At 36.5% G+C, this 20,222-nt stretch overlaps 1 protein-coding gene across 13 annotated transcripts in view; it reads left to right on the top strand.

Annotated features, from left to right (window-relative positions):
• tenm2a (teneurin transmembrane protein 2a) overlaps positions 1–20,222 on the top strand; it is a 639,454-nt gene that overhangs the window by 478,677 nt on the left and 140,555 nt on the right. For all 13 annotated transcript variants that reach the window (XM_062045574.1, XM_062045572.1, XM_062045573.1 and 10 more), the window contains one exon: positions 16,782–17,020. In XM_062045574.1, coding sequence (XP_061901558.1) covers positions 16,782–17,020 — 239 coding nt within the window. The remainder of the gene's footprint in view (positions 1–16,781; positions 17,021–20,222) is intronic.

Here is a 20,222-nt window from a genome sequence, read left to right as displayed (position 1 = left end):
TCAATGGTGTCGTTAGCAATAGCATTGTTAAGCTTTGCCAGGCTGGAAAGCATTAACCGTGTAGTTACAGTTCCATAGTTTAATAGTATTGTTGATTTTCTGTCTATCCTTCCAGTCAGGGGTTTATTTCTTTTGTTTCTATTTGCAGTTAAGCCCGATGCTATCACGTTAGCTCCGTAGCTAAAGTGCTTCGCCGATGTATTGTCGTGGAGATAAAAGTCACTGGGAATGTCCATTTCGCGTTCTCGACTCTCATTTTCAAGAGGATATAGTATCCGAGGTGGTTTAAAATACAAATCCGTGATCCACAATAGAAAAAGGAGAAAGTGTGGAATCCAATGAGCCCTTGTACCTAAGTTACGGTCAGAGCGAAAAAAGATACGTCCTGCACTGCACTCTAGTCCTTCACTCTCACGTTCCTCATCCACGAATCTTTCATCCTCGCTCAAATTAATGGGGTAATTGTCGCTTTCTCGGTCCGAATCGCTCTCGCTGCTGGTGTAAACAATGGGGAAATGTGAGGAGCCCTTCAACCTGCGACGTCACGCTACTTCCGGTACAGGCAAGGCTTTTTTTAATCAGCGACCAAAAGTTGCGAACTTTATCGTCAGCAAAAATATGGCAATACCGCGAAATGATAAAGTATGACACATAGAATGGATCTGCTATCCCCGTTTGAATAAAAAAAATTAATTTCAGTAGGCCTTTAATTCCTAGATTATTTGCAAAATGACACACTTCGGTCAAAACGTATGCCCATTCATCAAAATAAAGCAGGCATTAGTAAAATTGCAGTTTTATTTTCATCTCACACATCTCACTCAACCTGCGATGAGGTGGCGTCTTGTCCAGGGTGTAACCCACATTCCGCCCGAATGCAGCTGAGATAGGCTCCAGCGCCGCCCGCCACCCCGAAAGGGACAAGCGGTAGAAAATGGATGGATGGATGGACATCTCACTCAAGACACTATTGGAGTGAGTAAACCAGAACAGTGATAAATACAAAACACATATATAAAAAACCCTATTTTACTACAGTTTTTTCCAGTTGCTTACACACTAAATTTTACATTTTCACACAGTTAACAAAAGTCTACACACAGTAAACAAAACCACTGTGTAGATTTGCCTAATAGTAGGCACAGACTCTGCTGCACATTTTTTGCGGAATATTACACACAATGCTTTACACACACCTTCCCATCTTGCACACAGAAAACGATTGTGATACACACATTTTCACACTTAACACACACACTAGAATTGTGATGCACACATCTTCACACCTTACACAAAGATAAGGATTGTGAAGTTACTTCCTGGTCAATCCAAAGGGCTGGCTTGCCAACGACCACACAATTGAACACATTGGATAATCACATCCACCAGGTGTAAAGACACACAGGTGATACATTGAAAATACAGCTTTCAAGTGGGTGCTACAGCTGTACAGTTTTTTCCATTTGTAATTTGTATCCTCCAGATTTTTTTTCAAACCTTTTTATTTGTCTAAGATTTTAATTTGTACTGCATATTGTTGTTGACTACTGTGATATGTTACTTTACTATACTATATATACTATACTATACTTTACTTTACTTTTACTGTGGTAAAAATTAATATTTTCAGTTTGCAGCATCATTGTTGAGCAGTTCTTGAAAAAACATTTTACTTTCTCTTTAGGTCCGTACGTATAGGCCCACTTCAAAGTAAACAATGACGATTGCTATGGATTTGCCAATATATTTTGTCAAGTTACAGTAATCATTCATCACATATGCTAAAAAGGTCTGGCAAAATGCCCCAAACATGTGTTTTCTTATAGTAAAATAGGGTTTTTTAAAAATGTGTTTTGTATTTATCACTGTCCTGGGTAAATCACTCCAATAGTGTCTTATCATTGAAGTCTGTGTGAGTGAGATGACAATAAAACTGCATTTTTACAAATGCTTCCTTTATTTTGGTGAATGGGCATATGTTTTGACCGAAGTGTGTCATTTTGCAAATAATCTAGGACAGTGGTTCTTAACCTTGTTGGGGGTACCGAACCCCACCAGTTTCATATGTGCATTCACCGAACCCTTCTTTAGTGAAAAATTAAATGTTTTTTTTTTCAAATTCAAGACAAAGTTATATGTTTTTGGTAACACTTTAGTATGGGGAACATATTCTAAGTAACAAAGACTTAATTTAGAGTTATTTGGTTAGGGTTAGGGTTAGAGGGTTTGGGTCAGAATCAGAATAGTTTTATTGGGGGTTAGGGTTATAATAAGGCCATGCCGAATAAGGCATTAATAAGTACTTAATAATGACTAGTTAAGAGCCAGTATGTTACTAATTTGCATGTTAATAAGCAACTAATTAATGGTGAATATGTTCCCCATACTAAAGTGTTACCATGATTTTTTACTGGTGCACAAAATGAACCGTGCATGAACATCACCTTGTTCAAACAACAAAACCAACACAGTCCATAAACTCACAACAAATTACACACCTGCAAATCAGTCAAATGTTGCCGTATCTGTAATACGCCGATAGGGAGAAGTTTGTATTTACACGATGAGTCGGGTGTGTCTAGACCTCCGCCGAACCCCTGAGGCCGACTCACCGAACCCCTAGGGTTCGATCGAACCCAGGTTAAGAACCACTGATCTAGGAATTAAGAAAATTGAATGTTGTGTTTGGAAAAGTGTGTAAATCCTTTTGACAAAAGACACACAGTTAGTAAAATTGTGTGTAAGCAAATGGAATTTTTTTTTAATAAAAAATCACATGTTTGGGGCATATGTGATGAATGATTACTGTAACTTGACCAAATATATTGGCAAATCCATAGCAATCGTCATTGTTTACTTTGAAGTGGGCCTATACGTAAGGACCAAAAGAGAAAGTAAAAATATCCTGTAATCTTTTCAAGAACTGCTCAACAATGAAGCACTGAAAATATTTATTTTTACCACAGTCAGGTAAAGTAACATACCACAGTCGTCAACAATGACATGCAGTACAAATTAAAATCTGAGACACATAAAAAGATTAGAAAAAAAATCTGGAGATAAATACAAATGACAGCATATAGTATATAGGCTACATGTGCAGACTTAGGCAACAGTAACTCTATGAAAGAACATACTCAAAAGCCTCAGTTACTGATTGTAATCATCACCTGCCCGTCTAGCTGGATCAGGCCATAGTATCTCATCCACATCACATGTGCAAGATGGGAAGGTGTGTACAAAGCATTGTGTGTAATATTTCGCAAAAACTGTGAAGCAGAGTCTATGCCTAATATTAGGCAAATCTGCACCGTGGTTTTGCTTACTGTGTGTAGACTTTGTTAACTGTGTGAACATTTAGTGTGTAAGCAAATGGAAAAAAAACTGTAATAATGCCGGGTTTGTCACTAAGAGGCCATTATTTTTAGAGAATACCCTCATGTTTCTTTGTGTGCGCGCCTGCTACTCCAGGTTTTCTCGCCACGTGTTGCCACACAGATTACATGCGAGGCAGAAAGAGAAATGACAAGAGGAGACAAAACGTCGAGACTCCACCAAGATGCCATTCCAACATACCAGTAGCATGTGATGTGCATGGAGAGAGCGAGAGACAGGAAAGACTGGATGAATAATTGATGCGCGCGAAATGCTGCATATCGTCATGCTCTGAGCACGTCACCTGTTTCCACTGACTGTTCTAAGATGAGCAGACTCATGTTCAGACAGGCTGGTATGAAACAGCAGTTATTAAAGACATCAAAGGGTACAGGAGACCGCGCGGTAGAGTGCTGCTGAGCATATTTTAAATGCCAGTCGTCAAATCTGACAAGAGGTGTGGATTACAACTGATCCTACTCGCCTAGTCTGAATTAAACAGATAGAGCCAAGGAGGACTCAAGGGAGCACGGACGCACATTTTTTGGTGACATGACCACGTGACATGAATCCGAAAGCCAGAGCAAAGATGACGTTATAAAGTGTTGAAAACGGAAGATGATGCACTGGAGTAGGGGCTGTTGAACTGGCGGTTTACTTAGTTCAGAATTTGAAAGACACATTTTTTGCAACAGATTCCGAAAAACACAGGAGTGCTCCTATTGTAGAGAGGACCACTGTAAACACATTGGCAGATCCTTGCATTGATATTTGAACCTCACTGGCAAACATAGAACACTAGGACACTGGGATACATAACTAAGGCGTTCCTCAAGGCACCCATTTAAGTCCTCTAATTTTTCACAGTTACAATTATTTATTTATTTTAAATTTTTGCATCTAAGGCTTTGCTGTAGCTTGTTTACTTCAGATGCATTCGGTAGTCATTTGTTCAACATTTTATTGTTGTTTTAAATGTATTTGAATATCCCCACGCTAGAGACATTGGACTATGTCAGGGGTCGCCAACCCATTGATCGCAATCGACTAGTCAATCTTTGGGACCTTACAGATAGATCTTGAAAATATTATGGGGAAAACATTTATTAATATGACATCAGTGACACCCCCACCCGGACAATGATCAATAAACCCGCCATCAGGCAAGCATTTTAACCCCTGAACACGCTTGCATGCCTCTGCCTCTCTCTCCTCAGCCTCTAACGACACAAAGCTTTGTCCTTAAAAAAACCACAAAAAAAAAAAAATATATATATATATATATATATATATATATATATATATATATATATATATATATATATATATATATATATATATATATATATATATATATATATATATATAAAAACATAGTTGACACAGGGTTAGATCTTGCTTTTGGTTTTTGGCTGAGACCCCGGATCTTGGGCTTGAAAAGGTTGGTGACCTCTGGGCTATGTTGTTCTGTTTAGACAGGTCTCAAGTAAGGCTGAAACGACGCGTCGACGTAGTCGATGTCATCGGTTACGTAAATACGTCGACGCCGTTTTTGTGCGTCGACGCGTCGCATATTTACGTCACACTACCGTCATGGCGAAGCGCAAAGCAGACGATCAAAGCAGACGATGCGAGCGAGGGGGAAAAGCATGCCAAAAGTGGTCAAAAGTGTGGGAGTATTTCAATAAACGGCCTAATGTTGTTGTATGCACACTGTGTCGAGCGTAAATGGCCTATCATAGCAGCACAACGGCTATGAACGAACATTTGAAAAGAAAACCATCAACCATCAACTAGTCAATCGTCCGCGCGAGTATACGTTGTCATCATTACACAAAAACATGAATGTGTCATTTGTATCTGCTAGGGGTGTAACGGTACGTGTTTTGTATTGAACCGTTTCGGTACGGGGGTTTCGGTTCGGTACGGGGGTGTACCGAACGAGTTTCTAAGCTAAAGCTAAAGTGTTAACAAGCTGCTTTGCTCCTCTGCCTCTGTCTCAGCACGCAGCATTGTCCCACCCACACAACCATCTGATTGGTACACACGAAGCATTATCAGCCAATCAGCAGTGCGTATTCAGAGCGCATGTAGTCAGCGCTTCAGCGTGGAGCAGATAGATGTTTAGCAGGTGAGCATCAGGCAGCGGACTCTCCCCAAATGATAATAAACACCTCCCAGTCAACTACTAGTAACATCACTATGAGCCCGTTGACCTTCTAGAAATATAAACTGCAGCTCAGCTCACTCGCAGTCCTGGTTTGAGGTGAAGGCTAATTACCTCTCAGCTCCAGCCACATCGACCCCTTTTGAGCGCCTATTTTCAGCTGCTGGGAATATTGTAAACATGAAAAGAACCAGAGCATGTACACATGCTAACCTTTCTTCATTACAACTGTTAGTCACTCACTGGAATGAGTAGAATTGGTTATTGTGTACTGTGTTGGACTGGATGTTTATTTTGCACATTTTAAAAGCAATACTTAATGTTTACAGTGCTCCAGAATATTTAGATTGGCACTTTTTTGTATTGGATGTTTATCTTTATTTTTGCACATTTTAGCAAATAAGCAATACTTTCACTTTTGTTGAAATGTTTACACTGTTGTTACAGAATATTTCGTTTTGCACTTTTTTGTATTGGATGTTTATCTTTATTTTTGCACATTTTAAAGCAAAATAAGCAATACTTTTACTTTTGAAATGCTTATACTATTGCAGAATATTAAGATTTGCACTGGATGTTGACTTTTATATTTGCACATTAAAAAGCAAAAAAGCTACTTTCGATTTCGTTAAATGTTAAAAGTTTTAAATGTTTACATTGTTACAGAATATTTAGTCATGTTGTTGTCAATGTTGACTGAGTGGCCATACTTCTTTTTTTTTGTAAATAAAAGCCATGCCTTTTGAAAAAACGGGCCTACATTTATTTTTTCATCTTCATTTTGAATAAAAAAATAATCGGTAAAAGGAAAAATAATCTATAGATTAATCGAAAAATAATCTATAGATTAGCCGATTAATCGGGAAAAAAATCTATAGATTAATCGATAGAAAAATAATCGTTAGCTGCAGCCTTAGTCTCAAGCCATATTCTTGAATTACTGGAGTCATTTGTTAATTTTCTCATGAGTAAAGATGTAAATGGTTTGGATTTTAACAATACCGATACGCATATTCGATATTCCTTATCGGTACCGGTATTCATCGATACCGTATGTAATTTGTGTGAAAAAAGTTGCAAAGAATTCATGTTTTATTTGCATTTGTATCAGCACAAGAGGTTGTACCCCAGCAAAATCATTTAAGATCTAACAGAAGGCAAGTGTTATCAATAACTGCTTTTTAAGTTTTACAAAACAACTATGTGTGCAGTGCAAAGCGCAATGCAGTTATGTCATCATTCAATTAAAATTAAATTCAATTAAAACTACTTTATCCCCTAAGGGGAAATTAATTTCTAGTAGCAGGTTAGTGTGGTTAATATAGCCTATATCAGGGGTCACCAACGCGGTGCCCGCGGGCACCAGGTCGCCCGTAAGGACCAGATGAGTCGCCCGCGGGCCTGTTCTAAAAAAAAAATTTTTTTTTTTTTTTTTTTTTAAATTAAATCTACATAGAAAAAACACAATATACACTTTCAATCAGTGCATCAACCCAAACAACCTCCCCCATGCACACTCATCCACACCCACTCACACAAAAGGGGTTATTTCTTTCTGCTACCAATATTCTGGTTCCCACAACATAGACAACACATCTGCAAGGGACACAGTCCCTGAAGCACACATGATTGTATAGGCTGCTGGTCCACTAACATTTTCCTTAATTACTATTTTTAATGTAATTATTTTTATATTGTTTTACTTTCTTTTTTATCCAAGAAAATGTTTTTTATTTATTTATCTTATTTATTTATTTTTTTAAAAAAAATGGCCTTATCTTCAACAGACCAGGTTGTCAATGAAATTAGATTTGTTTAAAGGGTTTTTTAAACCAGGCCCAGTCCAGATAATGTCCAAATCGGACTCAGCAACACACACCTTCATTCATGTACACAGAAAAAAATTAGGGAACACAACAGATTGCATATAATTTATAAACAAAATTACATTTTCAAAATAAGCATTTATGTACAGTCCAGATTATGTCCAGGTCACTCAAATTAGGGAACACAACAACAGATATCATATAATCTATGAACATAATTATACTTTCAAAATAAGCCTTTGAGGACTTCTCATCTTTTTTTTAATGTTTTTTGGCATCATTATCGTTTTCAACCATGTAACTTTCTAAAGTTAGAAAATACTGAATAAATGTTTTAAAGAAAGTAATACTAAGTGAATATCTGTTTTTGGCCTTAAAAATAAACATTTTACTGAGTACTATAATTAAATTGACTAAATCATGATTGTCAATGAACTCTCCTAAAATAACAGAAACCACATTAAGCTTCATAAACAAACCAATCCTTAAACACATTTTTTCAACTTCCACCCAAAACAAAGACACAATATGACAATACCAAAACAAATGCAGGGTGGATTCAGGCTCCTGACAACAAAATCGGCAATCATCTGACTCTGTCATATTCCATAATTTTAACATTTTCCCTGTGGGTAAGAAGTTATAAATAATTTTAATTTGAAAATAAAGATTTTGCACATCGATAGTGGTTTTATAGATTAGTTTGAATATGGCATCTCATGGCAACGGGCAGTCAAAAAAGTCCTCCCATTTTCCATTTGTGTTGTATGAGGCAGCCTTCAAAGATTTCTTTATTAAATAAAAATTATATATTTTTCTATTTATTTTAGTTCCTTTTTGCCAACTAGAATTTCTTATTAGAGGTTTACAAACTAATAATTTAGTAGTTCCATAATTAATTATTTGTTTCCATCTTTTCCCAATTACTCCAGTTAGTTGATAAAATGAAAAGCTTGAGCAAGCATCACCATACATAGCTCTAAATTCATCATACTTCATAATTTTACCATTCTCATTGATAATATCATTGACAAAAATGATTCCTCTTTCAAACATATTTTTCCAAAAGAAAGGCTTTCCATCTATTATAATATTAGAGTTCATCCATATTAACTGCTGCAAAATATTGTCTCTTTTTTCTGGCACATAAAATTGAAAAGACCACTATGAGTGGATTGTTTCCTTTATGAACCCCGCCATGTTTCCCAGCAGACTCTCTGGGAGGGGATCACTTGTAAAAAAGGATACAATTTCTTTTGATACAGTACATGTTTTTTGTCCAACAGGACATTTGTGTACCACTCAATGTTTAAATACATCTTTGGAACAATTGATGCTTTTAAAGACAGACACATAGCTTCAAGGTTGAGAAGTTTTAGGCCCCCATATTCATACTCTTTGTACAAAACCTTTCTTTTAATCTTTTCTGGTTTGCCGTTCCAGACAAAATCGAAGACCCTCCGCTCATAAATCTTAAAAAAGTTTTGTGATGGAGCTGGTAATGACAAAAACAAATAAATAAATTGAGGAATAATTAACGAGTTGGCAATAGATATTTTACCATACAAGGTTAGGGATTTCCCTTTCCATAATTGCATAATTTTGTCCAGCTTTCTTAGTCGATTATTATAATTTACTGAGCCTAGATTTTCCAGATTTTCTGGGACAACAACACCAAGTATGTTAACTGGTCCATCTATCCACAAAACAGGCACTTTGCATTCCATTCGAAAGGACGTTCCCTTTAGATTTCCGATCCTTAACATTTTACATTCATCATAATTAAGCTTAAGGCCAGATTGCTGTGAAAATATGTCCAAAAGATTAAGAAGGCTCCGCAAACAATGAGGAAAAATCTTATCTTTGTGAATCAGCCTTTTCTGACATGAACTTCATCAAGAACAAACACAGAACACGCCTCACTGATGCACATCTGCAAGACTCACTCAGAGTTGCAGTGTCAAGTTACACACCAGAGTACAACACACTAGTTAACAGCATGCAATGCCAGGCTTCCCACTAACTGACAAAGAAACAGATAACATATTTGGTGTCCAGTTCAAAGTGTGACATGATTTAAAAATTTGAGAGTTTACTTTTGTATTTTACATGAGTTATTTGTACAAACATGGTGCAAAGTAATTCATGATTTGTTAAAAAATGTTAGTGGCTAGCTAGTTAAAATGGGATATTGTGATTTCACAAGACTGTCTTAGAAGTGATCATTTGAAAATGTTCAATTTGAAAAATGTGCACTTAGAGAAAATATAAAAATAAAGTGTTGCATATTGATATTTATCTGTTTCTATATATATTTATTGTGAGAAATCATTAAGATGATCAGTGTTTCCACAAAGATAAATATCATTAATTATTAATAATAACAGAGTTAAAGGTAAATTGAGCAAATTGGCTACTTCTGGCAATTTATTTAAGTGTGTATCTAACTGGTAGCCCTTCGCATTAATCAGTACCCAAGAAGTAGCCCTTGGTTTCAAAAAGGTTGGTGACCCCTGGCCTATATGGTCCACAATAAATGGTCAATAAATAAATAGTCAATACAACACACATCAGAATCAACAGTAAGCTAAATAGTAATACAAAGGTTTGTGGTAGCCTACTGTGTAAGTAGAGATAATCTACAAACCACATTGCTTTAGGTATGAAAGAAATAAAGGAAAGAATAAAAACCAGATGAAAAATGTAAGTCATCTTGTATAGCCCAATTGTAGTCATTACAATTAAACTCATCCATCCATCTATTTTCCATTTATTGTCCCTATAATAATATTTAGAGTAATAGTAATAAAAAAATTAATTAAAGTTAAAGTACCAATGATTGCCATACACACACACTAGGTGTGGTGAGATTATCCTCTGCATTTAACCCATCACCCTCACCCCTTGGGAGGTGAGGGGAGCAGTAAGCAGCAGCGGTGGCCGCGCCTGGGAATCATTTTAGGTGATATAACCCCCAATTCCAACCCTTGATGCTAAGTGCCAAGCAGGGAGGTAGTGGGTCCCATTTTTTATAGTCTTTGGTATGACTCGGCCGGGGTTTGAACTCACAACCTAACAATCTCTGGGCGGACACTCTAACCACTAGGTGAAGTAAAATAATATTAATGTATGGTATTCATTTGAAGAGCACAGACTGTTTACATGCCATGTTGATGGGTTCCCACTTTTCTGTGAGCGCTATGAGTATCTAATAATAGCAAAGCGCAATTAAAAATCTAATTCATTATTATTATTATTATATCATATAAAACAGGGGTGCCCACACTTTTTCAGCAGGCAAGCTACTTTTTAAATGACCAAGTCGAGGTGAGCTACCTCATATATACATATACATATACACACACACAAATATATATATATATATATATACTGTATATATATATATATATATATATATATATATATATATATATATATATATATATATATATATATATATATATATATATATATATATATATATATATATATATATATATAATTTATATACATTTATTTTGCCGTTTTTGTTCACATGTTAAAGGTGTTTTAATGAATATACATGCATGTTTAACATATAGATTCCTTTCTTTCATGAAGACAAGAATATAAGTTGGTGTATTACCTGATTCTGATGACTTGGATTGATTGGAATCAGACAGCAGTGCTGATAACGTCCACATTTTCAAATGGAGGAGAAAAAAAGTTCCTCCTTTCTGTCTAATACCACATGAAATTGGTTGGTTTTTTTGCATCTTATTTGTCCAGCTTCCATATTCGTTTATACACTTTACAAGAAATACATTGGCGGCAAACTCCGTTTTCAATCAGCTTGCTAGTTTGTTTGCACTGGCTTTCGGAGACTCTTATTTTGTTAGCGCAGGCAGGATGGAGCAGCACTTTTATTGTGAAGACAGGAACTGTGCTGTCAGTCTTTAGGCTTTTGACAGGAGGTACGGTTGAAATAAAAAAGGGTCTTTTTTCCTTCACACTTAGCTGGCAGCAGCTAGCATCTTTTCACAAGATCCTCGGGTGCCTTGAATTTCAATCAAGTGACGAAAGTGACGTCATAGTAAAGATTTATGATCGCTCATTTTTAGGTCTATTTTTTTTCATGCATGGCTGGCGGTCGACTGACACATCCTCCGCGATCGACCGGTCGCTCGCGATCGACGTAATGGGCACCGCTGTTATAAAAGATATAAATCAATACAATCAATTAGCATGTTGGAAAGGTGTGCATTTTGTGACAATAGGATTTGTTCTTTGTGGTAAAGTTGCACACAGACATATTTTAGTGACGGACCAGAAGCTATGTTGAATGTTAACAGCCACCAATGTATGTCTGTGTCATGTTTGTTTTAAATAAATAAAAAGACCGAGTGGTTTTTCACTTTTTTGAGTCAATTAATATTGGCCTATGGATCACAGGACTGCTTAGAGCATGGGTGTCCAAAACTTTTTCCACTGAGGGCCGCACACGGAATAATTTAAGCAAGCGGGGGCCATTTTGATATTTTTAATTTTCAAACCTTAACAAAATATATGGATTTTTTTTGTTTTTACCTTTAGGGCTCCCGGGGACCATAAAGGGTCTCAGTCATTAAAATGTTAAAAACAAGTCAAATTATTATTTTTTATTTATTTAACGCTTACAGTAAATCTCTATATCAACTTCAGGTTGATATAAAGTTAAAAAAAAAGAAAGAAAAAAAAAGGTTTTATGCCTTTTCTGTCAAAGACAATTTTGTTTTTTATAGTAAAACTGAAATATGCAGTATTTAGTCTTTAGAGCCCTAAAAGATCAATAATGCAGGACACCATTGATTTTAATTCTTTAATATTTTTGAGTAATCACAGTGAAAAGTTAAATAAAATCCTACTAAATGTATTAGGCATCCAAAAGGTCCCCCACTCATAAAGTAATACATTTTTATTAGGTTTTTTTTACTTTTAACACTTAAATTACTAGATCAACTTCAGATATATCTGTCGATTTTACGTTTAAACTATTATTTTGTTTGTATTATGCTCTTTTGTCAAATAAATCTTTGATGTTTTTTTATGGCAACCACACAATATATGCAATATTTTTTTCCACATAAAACATTTTAAAGTGATATTTTTCAAGTAATAATTCATTATACATAGATTTGTAGTCTTTTTTTTTTTTTTAGCAATGGCAAAAAAAAGAAAAATAAACAAAGACAAAAGAAAAAAAACAGCCTGCATGGCAGCTTTGTGTCAACATTGCAACTTTTTCTTGTTAGATTTCACCTCATTCCACTTTTTTAAAATGTTTTTTTAAATTTTTGCAATATTTTTAGTTTTGCAATTTTTGCAGAATGTGTGGCGGGCCGGTAAACAATTAGCTGCGGGCCGCAAATGGCCCCTGGGCCGCACTTTGGACTACCCTGGCTTAGGAGATGGTTGACAGACGGTAGCTGCGGTTGTGAGTTGTGTTCACTCCAGACTGTCACTAACTCTTCTTAACGTGTGTGACTTTGAGTGACTAGTTGGAAATATTGTTGCATTACAAACTATGGTGTGGTGTTGCTTCCTTACTTGTAATTATTTCAGGCTGATTACCAGATCCTACCCGTGTCTTTTTTTTGTATGCGTAGCAGCAGCACTTGGAATGTGACAGAGTGTCATAATAATGACAATCAGCTGGATAAAAAAATACCAATAGTTGTAACATTATTCCAAAATCTAATCTGGAACGACCAAATTAGAAACCAGTACAAAAAACACGGTATACATCCCTAGGCATGAGTCGCCTTTGTGGCTGATATGACATCACTTGCTCTAATGTCACATTCACCTGAGGGCCTCATCTTCTCCACATACACAACTTTGAGATGCAACGAAGTGCATCTGTTTCTTCCTTCTGGCAGTCTTTCATTTTCTTTATACATCTATAATCTTCCTTCTAAATTAGAGTCAGAAAACTCTCAAAGGGAAGACCCGGAAGAAAATTGAAACATGTCATAAGGGAATGAGGGTTGCATAAGTAGGGAAGTAAGATGCTTCATGGTGATATTGAATAAAGAAAAATAATATCATAGGAAATGGGTATAGGATGACGTGAGAACAGTGTACTGTGAGAGCAGGTGCAGCAATAGCAGAGGATAATGGGCAATATGAGCCATGGGATGATAGTTTAGATTCTGCTTTTATCCTTTTTCTGAGCCTTGACCCCACTGGGGCAATGAGCACAGGAGAGAGGGACAGGAAAGATCCTTCACAGCCATCAAAAGCTGGGATAAGGCACTATAAATTGTGTGAAAAGAAGCAAAGCAAAAGAAATCAAGAGAAAAAAACAGAAGATGAAGGGTAAAATGTGACCTTGGACTGGAACAGACTGTACCAGAAACACAATTCGTTCAAGCATTTTCAAATGTATGTGGCATGGAAGGTGCATTGGAGGAAAACATCAGACCAATGATTGCACACATTGCTTGAAAGATAAATATCCAAGTTATCTCTCCCAGACTCCAACACTTGGGGCCTGCTCTATACTAAGATCCAAATAACACATGCTAAACAACGTGTGCAAGTTATGATACTATCAGTGCACATGTTGCAGGTGATCTACTAAGACTTTGTGTGCAATTGAAGGTGCAAAAAAGGTGCAAACCAACCTTTTTTTTGTGTGTGTGTGTGGCTGACACACACTGGCTGACACCATGGAGACACTAATTTTTCTCCGCATTCATGACATCATATGCTTCGAACAGTCCAACCTGTGCTGTTTTGTTATGTTGTGGAGTATGCAGCATATACCACCTTTTTCTGAGAGATATACTTCATAAGTGCAATCTAATCAACAGAACCTATTTTTAGTTGTTGTGTGTTGTGATGCAATGCAGTGCTTCTCACTTATGTTCTGTTACGTCCCCCATAGGAAGAAGAAAATATTTGCCCCCCACTGCCCGCTCTCACTATAAATAGTAGCATTTGTTAATACAATTGTTGTACTTAACCTCTGCATAACGTTGTATCCTTATCAACATTAAAGACAACAACAACAACAAAAAGACAGCATCAATCTAGCTCAACTTACAAAAAAGAATAACTTAATTAAAATTATTTTTTATAATGTAACAGAAAATACTTAAAGTGCATCAATTTGCCTGTAAAAAAAAAAAAAAAAGTATCCTTTTTTAAACCATTATTTAATGTAAAAAATTGTGACCGACCTAAACCATTTGATACCGGAAAATAAAATGTAAATAAACTCAATAAATAATAATGAATTGCAATTGATCAGCAAGATTATGAATGAAACACTTTAACCTGCACAGCAAGATTGAATACAACAATGTGTGCTGATTTTGTAAAAAATATTATATTCATAATAATATATTTTCATTAAAAAAAGTCAAGTTTAAAGGCGACATTGAACACGTTTTGCAGTGCAGTTTTATGAAGCAGGGTTTGAAGCATGATACTGATAAAGCATGTTATAGTACAGGCGCCGTACTGCAAGGATGCATGAAAATGCATGTTGCAAGAAGTTTCATGTCAGAGAGTTATCAAAAAACGCCCCAAAATACGCCACCAGACACCAAAACGAATCAATTGGATTTGTATTAATCAGCCTCTTAAGTCATCCAGCAGCTATAAATTATCAAATATTTCTGAATTGACAATATCTTTAATATTTTTCATATCTGACAATTCAAATGTTATCACACAGAAGTACATTCTCTGTCCATTGTCTTTGCAGCTCGATTTCATCTTTTCTCACAACTATTTGTGTGTAACTCTTCCAGTTTGCACGTAAATTTCTAACATGCTAAATATAGATGCATAACAGTGGTCGCAAATTCTTTCAGTCTTGGTTACAACACATTGCGAGTGCTCAAGGATTATATATACTTTTATATACTTCTACTACTAGTATTGTGGGCCTTCTGATAATCTGCACATATGCTGCATGCATTGTACATGAAGACAGATAGGATGAATGGATTGCACCCTCTATTTTGCTCATTTCCAAAACAAATATCTGCGCACAAGCTTCATAAATCAACTTTGCGTGTGCTATCAAGTTTGCACGTGTTTTAATACACACAAACCTTGAGTAGATTAGGCCCGTACAGTGCTGCAGTAATGTATTGTTTTTTTTATTTTTTTATTTATTTTCTATTTAAAAAATTGGCAATTATTTCCGTGAAGAAACCACATTTCATTAAGCCTTAGTCTATAACAGGGGTGTCAAACTCATTTTAGCTCAGGGGCCGCATGGAGGAAAATATGTGCACACGTGGGAGGGACTATTAAAATCATGGCATTAAACCTAAAAAATAAAGACAACTTCAGATTGTTTTCTTTGTCTTACTTTGGCCAAAAATAGAACAAACACATTCTGAAAATATTACAATAAAAATAGAGAAAAAAATACAGCCAGCGGTAAAGTTTAGATCCATGAAGGAAAGAAGAAAGTGAATGAATGTTTATAACTGAATATATTTACATATGCATAAAAATGTGTTTTCTTTTGTATTTTTTTTTTTTAATGGATTAAGTAACGTTTATGACAACCTTTTTCCAAAACACAATATAGAATGTGAGATATAACAGGATAATGCATACATTTATCATTTGTTTTCAAAACGCTTACAAAAAGTGGGACCCCAGAAATGTACTGTGGGACCCCATTTTTATGACTTGATGGGGTCTCTGGGACCCCATTTTAAAAAATTCCTAGCGCCAACACTGATGGACTATTGGTGGGTGCAAAACAGCAGCAGGCTGCTGTGGCCTGCGGGCCGGGTCCAATACTAATCAAATATCATCCCGTGGGCCATAGATAATTCAATTGCGGGCCGGATCTGGCCCGCGGGCTTTGACTTTGACACCCCTGGTCTATAATAACCTACTACTACTACTACTATTGCATACATACATGTACCAGACCATATTTTTGTGTGTCTTTATGTCTCACTGATAATATCCCACTTTGTTCCGGGGGTCTGTGAACACACCATAGCTGAAAGGGTAACTTCTATAGAACCTTCTCTGATGCTGTCAGAGCTTCATAGATCGTTTTATCTTATATAATCATTTCATTAGTATACATGTTATACTTAAAAATAAGTGTGTGAGACATATGTCAGGCATAAATCTGGAAAATCACACATACTGTAGTTGTTGGAATATCCCCCTTTTGCTGGGTGGGTTCAGTGTAAAAAGCAAAAGGACCTTCTCTCCAGACCTTGTGGATCTCAGTGTAAAAGACACTTATTTTTTCATCACAAAAAAAAAAGATGTATCACAACATATATAGCATTTTAAAACTATTCTCGTGTTTGTTGTGGCCCTAGAGCTAGCAGAAGGTTGGTGACATCCTTCTTAACATTGGTATCGACAGCTAACATCTTTTTGGTCTTGTTTTCTGTCTTCAGGCACTTCTTATTCAAGACATCGTCTGGGACCACCCCTCTCTTCAGTAGCTCCTCTCCTGGCTACCCTCTCACCTCGGGAACAGTGTATTCTCCGCCCCCTCGTTTGCTACCCAGAAACACCTTTTCCCGCTCAGCCTTCAAGCTAAAGAAGCCGTCTAAATACTGCAGCTGGAAGTGTGCAGCTGTGACGGCCATTGCTGCTGCCGCCCTACTGGCCATCTTACTATCCTACTTCATCGGTAAGGAGTCTTTGCATGTTTTTCATTTGTGGTTCATTTGATCAAAACCCCTTTCTGATAAGGAATTAAACATTCACACGGTGCAAGTAGGTAATAAAAAGTTACTATTATAGATATTAAACTACATATGCCCTGAAAGTCCTCCTTTGTCCAGATAGATATTCTATGAGTTTGTAAACAGCAAATAAACACAAATAATTTTAAAGGAAATAATAACGACCTAATCACTTTAGTATTGATTATACTGACACTATTCTTGGGTTCGACTCTACCAATTTATGGATCAACTTAAAGTCTAGTAAGCATTTTTTTCATGGTGTTGTTTAAAGCTAATTTAGCGGTTAACTTAGCTATTAGCATGCCTGTTCATGGCTTGCTCCTGGTGTGCAACATGTTTATGTACCGCAATAGAGGTAAATAGTATTAGCCCGGGGTGTCCAAACTTTTTCCACTGAGGGCCGCACACTGAAAAATTTTAAGCATGCGGGGGCCATTTTGATATTTTTCATTTTCAAACCTTAACAAAATATATGGATTTTTTTTTTTTAACCTTTAGGGCTCCCGGGGACCATAAAGGGTCTCAGTCATTAAAATGTTAAAAATAAGTCAAATTATTATTTTTTATTTAATGCTTACAGTAAATCTCTATATCAACTTAAGGTTGATATAAAGTAAAAAAAAAAAAAAAAGGTTTATGCCTTTTCTGTCAGAGACAACTTTGTTTTTTATAGTAAAACTGAAATATGCAGTATTTAGTATTAGAGCCTTAAAAGATCAATAATGCAGGACACCATTGATTTTAATTCTTTAATATGTTTGAGTAATCACAGTGAAAATTTAAATACAATCCTACTAAATATATTTGGGATCCAAAAGGTCCCCCACTCATAGAGTGATACATTTGTATTAGTTTTTTTTTTTTATGCTCTTTTGTCAAATAAAGCTTTGATGTTTTTATATGGCAACCACACAATATATGCAATATTTTTTCCACATAAAACATTTAAAGTGATATTTTTTAAGTAATAATTCATTATAACATAGATTTTTAGTCTTTTTTTTTTTTTTAGCAATGACAAAAAAAAGAAAAATAAACAAAGACAAAAGAAAACAAAACAGCCTGTATGGCAGTTTTGTGTCAACATTGCAACTTTTTCTTGTTAGATTTCACCTCATTCCACTTTTTTTAAATGTTTTTTAAAATTTTTGCAATTTTATCAATTTTGCTATTTTTGCAGAATGTGTGGCGGGCCGGTAAACAATTAGCTGCGGGCCGCAAATGGCCCCCGGGCCGCACTTTGGACACCCCTGTATTAGCCTAACATTATTAGCTTCAACATAATTAGCTGCTGGCCGTTTGTCAGCCGGGGGACTAAAATAAAATACAGTGTCAGACAGAGGTGATCTGCGTTTGCCATTGGGATTAACAAGTATTAATCGGAAATGGTGAACTCGTACTTTTTCATACTGATCGGTGGCCGATTAAACGGCACATTCCTAGTTGCAATCATCTCAGGAAGGATTTTGATCTACTCCTTTTTACATACAGGCCAAAAGTTTGGACACACCTTCTCCTCATTCAATGTGTTTTTCTTTATTTTCACGACTATTTACATTGTAGATTGTCACAGAAGGCATCAAAACTATGAATGAACACATGTGGGGTTATGTACTTAACAAAAAAAGGTGAAATAACTGAAAACATATTTTATATTATAGTTTCCTCAAAATAGCCACTTTTTGCTCAGATTACTGCTTTGCACACTCTTGGCCTTCTCTCGATGAGCTTCAAGCACACCTGTGAAGTGAAAACCATTTCAGGTGACTACCTCTTGAAGAGAGAATGCCAAGAGTGTGTGAAAAAGTAATCAGAGCAAAGGGTGGCTATTTTGAAGAAACTATAATATAAAACATGTTTTCAGTTATTTTACCTTTTTTTGTTAAGTACATAACTCCACATGTGTTCATTCATAATTTTGATGCCTTCAGTGACAATCTACAATGTAAATAGTCATGAAAATAAAGAAAACACATTGAATGAGGAGAAGGTGTGTCCAAACTTTTGGCCTGTACTGTATTTTCCAAACCCTGAAGGTTTCAGCTCAGATGTTCAATCGGGTTAAGGGCCAGAGGCATGCACGGACAGCTTTAGGATGTTAATTTGCTTCTTCTTGAGCCATTTCTGTGTTGGCTGGGCTGTAGGCTTTTTTGGTAGTGCTTGAAGACCCATCCACAATCCTCATTCAGTGTTCTGGCTGAGGCCATGTGATCATCATCCAAGATCCTATACAATACAAAGCCCTCTTCATCAGCTCCTCAATGAGGGGAAGTGTTCCTGTACCCTTAGCAGAAAAACAACTCTGAAGCAGAATGTTTCCAACTACCGTATTTTCTGGACCATAGGGCGCACCGGATTATAAAGCGCACTGCCGATGAGTGGATCTATTCACGTCTTTTTTCATACAAAAGGTGCACCGGATTATAAAGCGCATTAAAGGGGTCATATTATGATTTTTTTCTAAATTTAAAACATTTCCTTGTGGTGTACATAACATGTGGTTCCTAGGTCAACATGTTGCATAGATTATGTTTTACAGAACATCTTCAAGTCGCTTTCTGACAGTCGCTTCAGGATGTGCCGTTTTGTGGTAGGTCTTATTTAAAGTTAAAGTACCAATGATTGTCACACACACACTAGGTGTGGCGAACATATTCTCTCCATTTGACTCATCACCCTTGATCACCCCCTGGGAGGTGAGGGGAGCAGTGAGCAGCAACACTGGCCGTGCCCGGGAATCATTTTTGGTGATTTAACCCCCAATTCCAAACCTTGATGCTGAGTGCCAAGCAGGGAGGTGATGAGTCCCATTTTTTATAGTCTTTGGTATGACTCGGCTGGGGTCTGAAGTCACAACCTACCGATCTCAGGGCGGACACTCTAGCCACTTGGCCACTGAGTAGGTTATGTGGCTCACCTTCGACAGCGTCTTCTCCCCGTCATCTTTGTTGTAGAAGAGTGGAAGAAGTGCCAAAAGAGGTAGCTAACTGTTTTAATGACATTCAAACTTTACTTAAATCAACAACCGAGCAGCAACTTCTCCTCCGTGGCTCAGTAGTGCAACAACGCCAGAAATGTGTCCTGTTAAAAAAACGTCCGACCGGAACTCTCTAATAACTAAAGTTCTGTGGGTGAATTATGTAA

This window comes from Entelurus aequoreus, linkage group LG04 (assembly GCF_033978785.1).
Source record: "Entelurus aequoreus isolate RoL-2023_Sb linkage group LG04, RoL_Eaeq_v1.1, whole genome shotgun sequence".
In the NCBI taxonomy this organism is placed as follows: Eukaryota; Metazoa; Chordata; class Actinopteri; order Syngnathiformes; family Syngnathidae; genus Entelurus; species Entelurus aequoreus.
The sequence above is the reverse complement of the archived record's forward strand: the minus strand, read 5'-3'. Positions and strand labels throughout refer to the sequence as shown.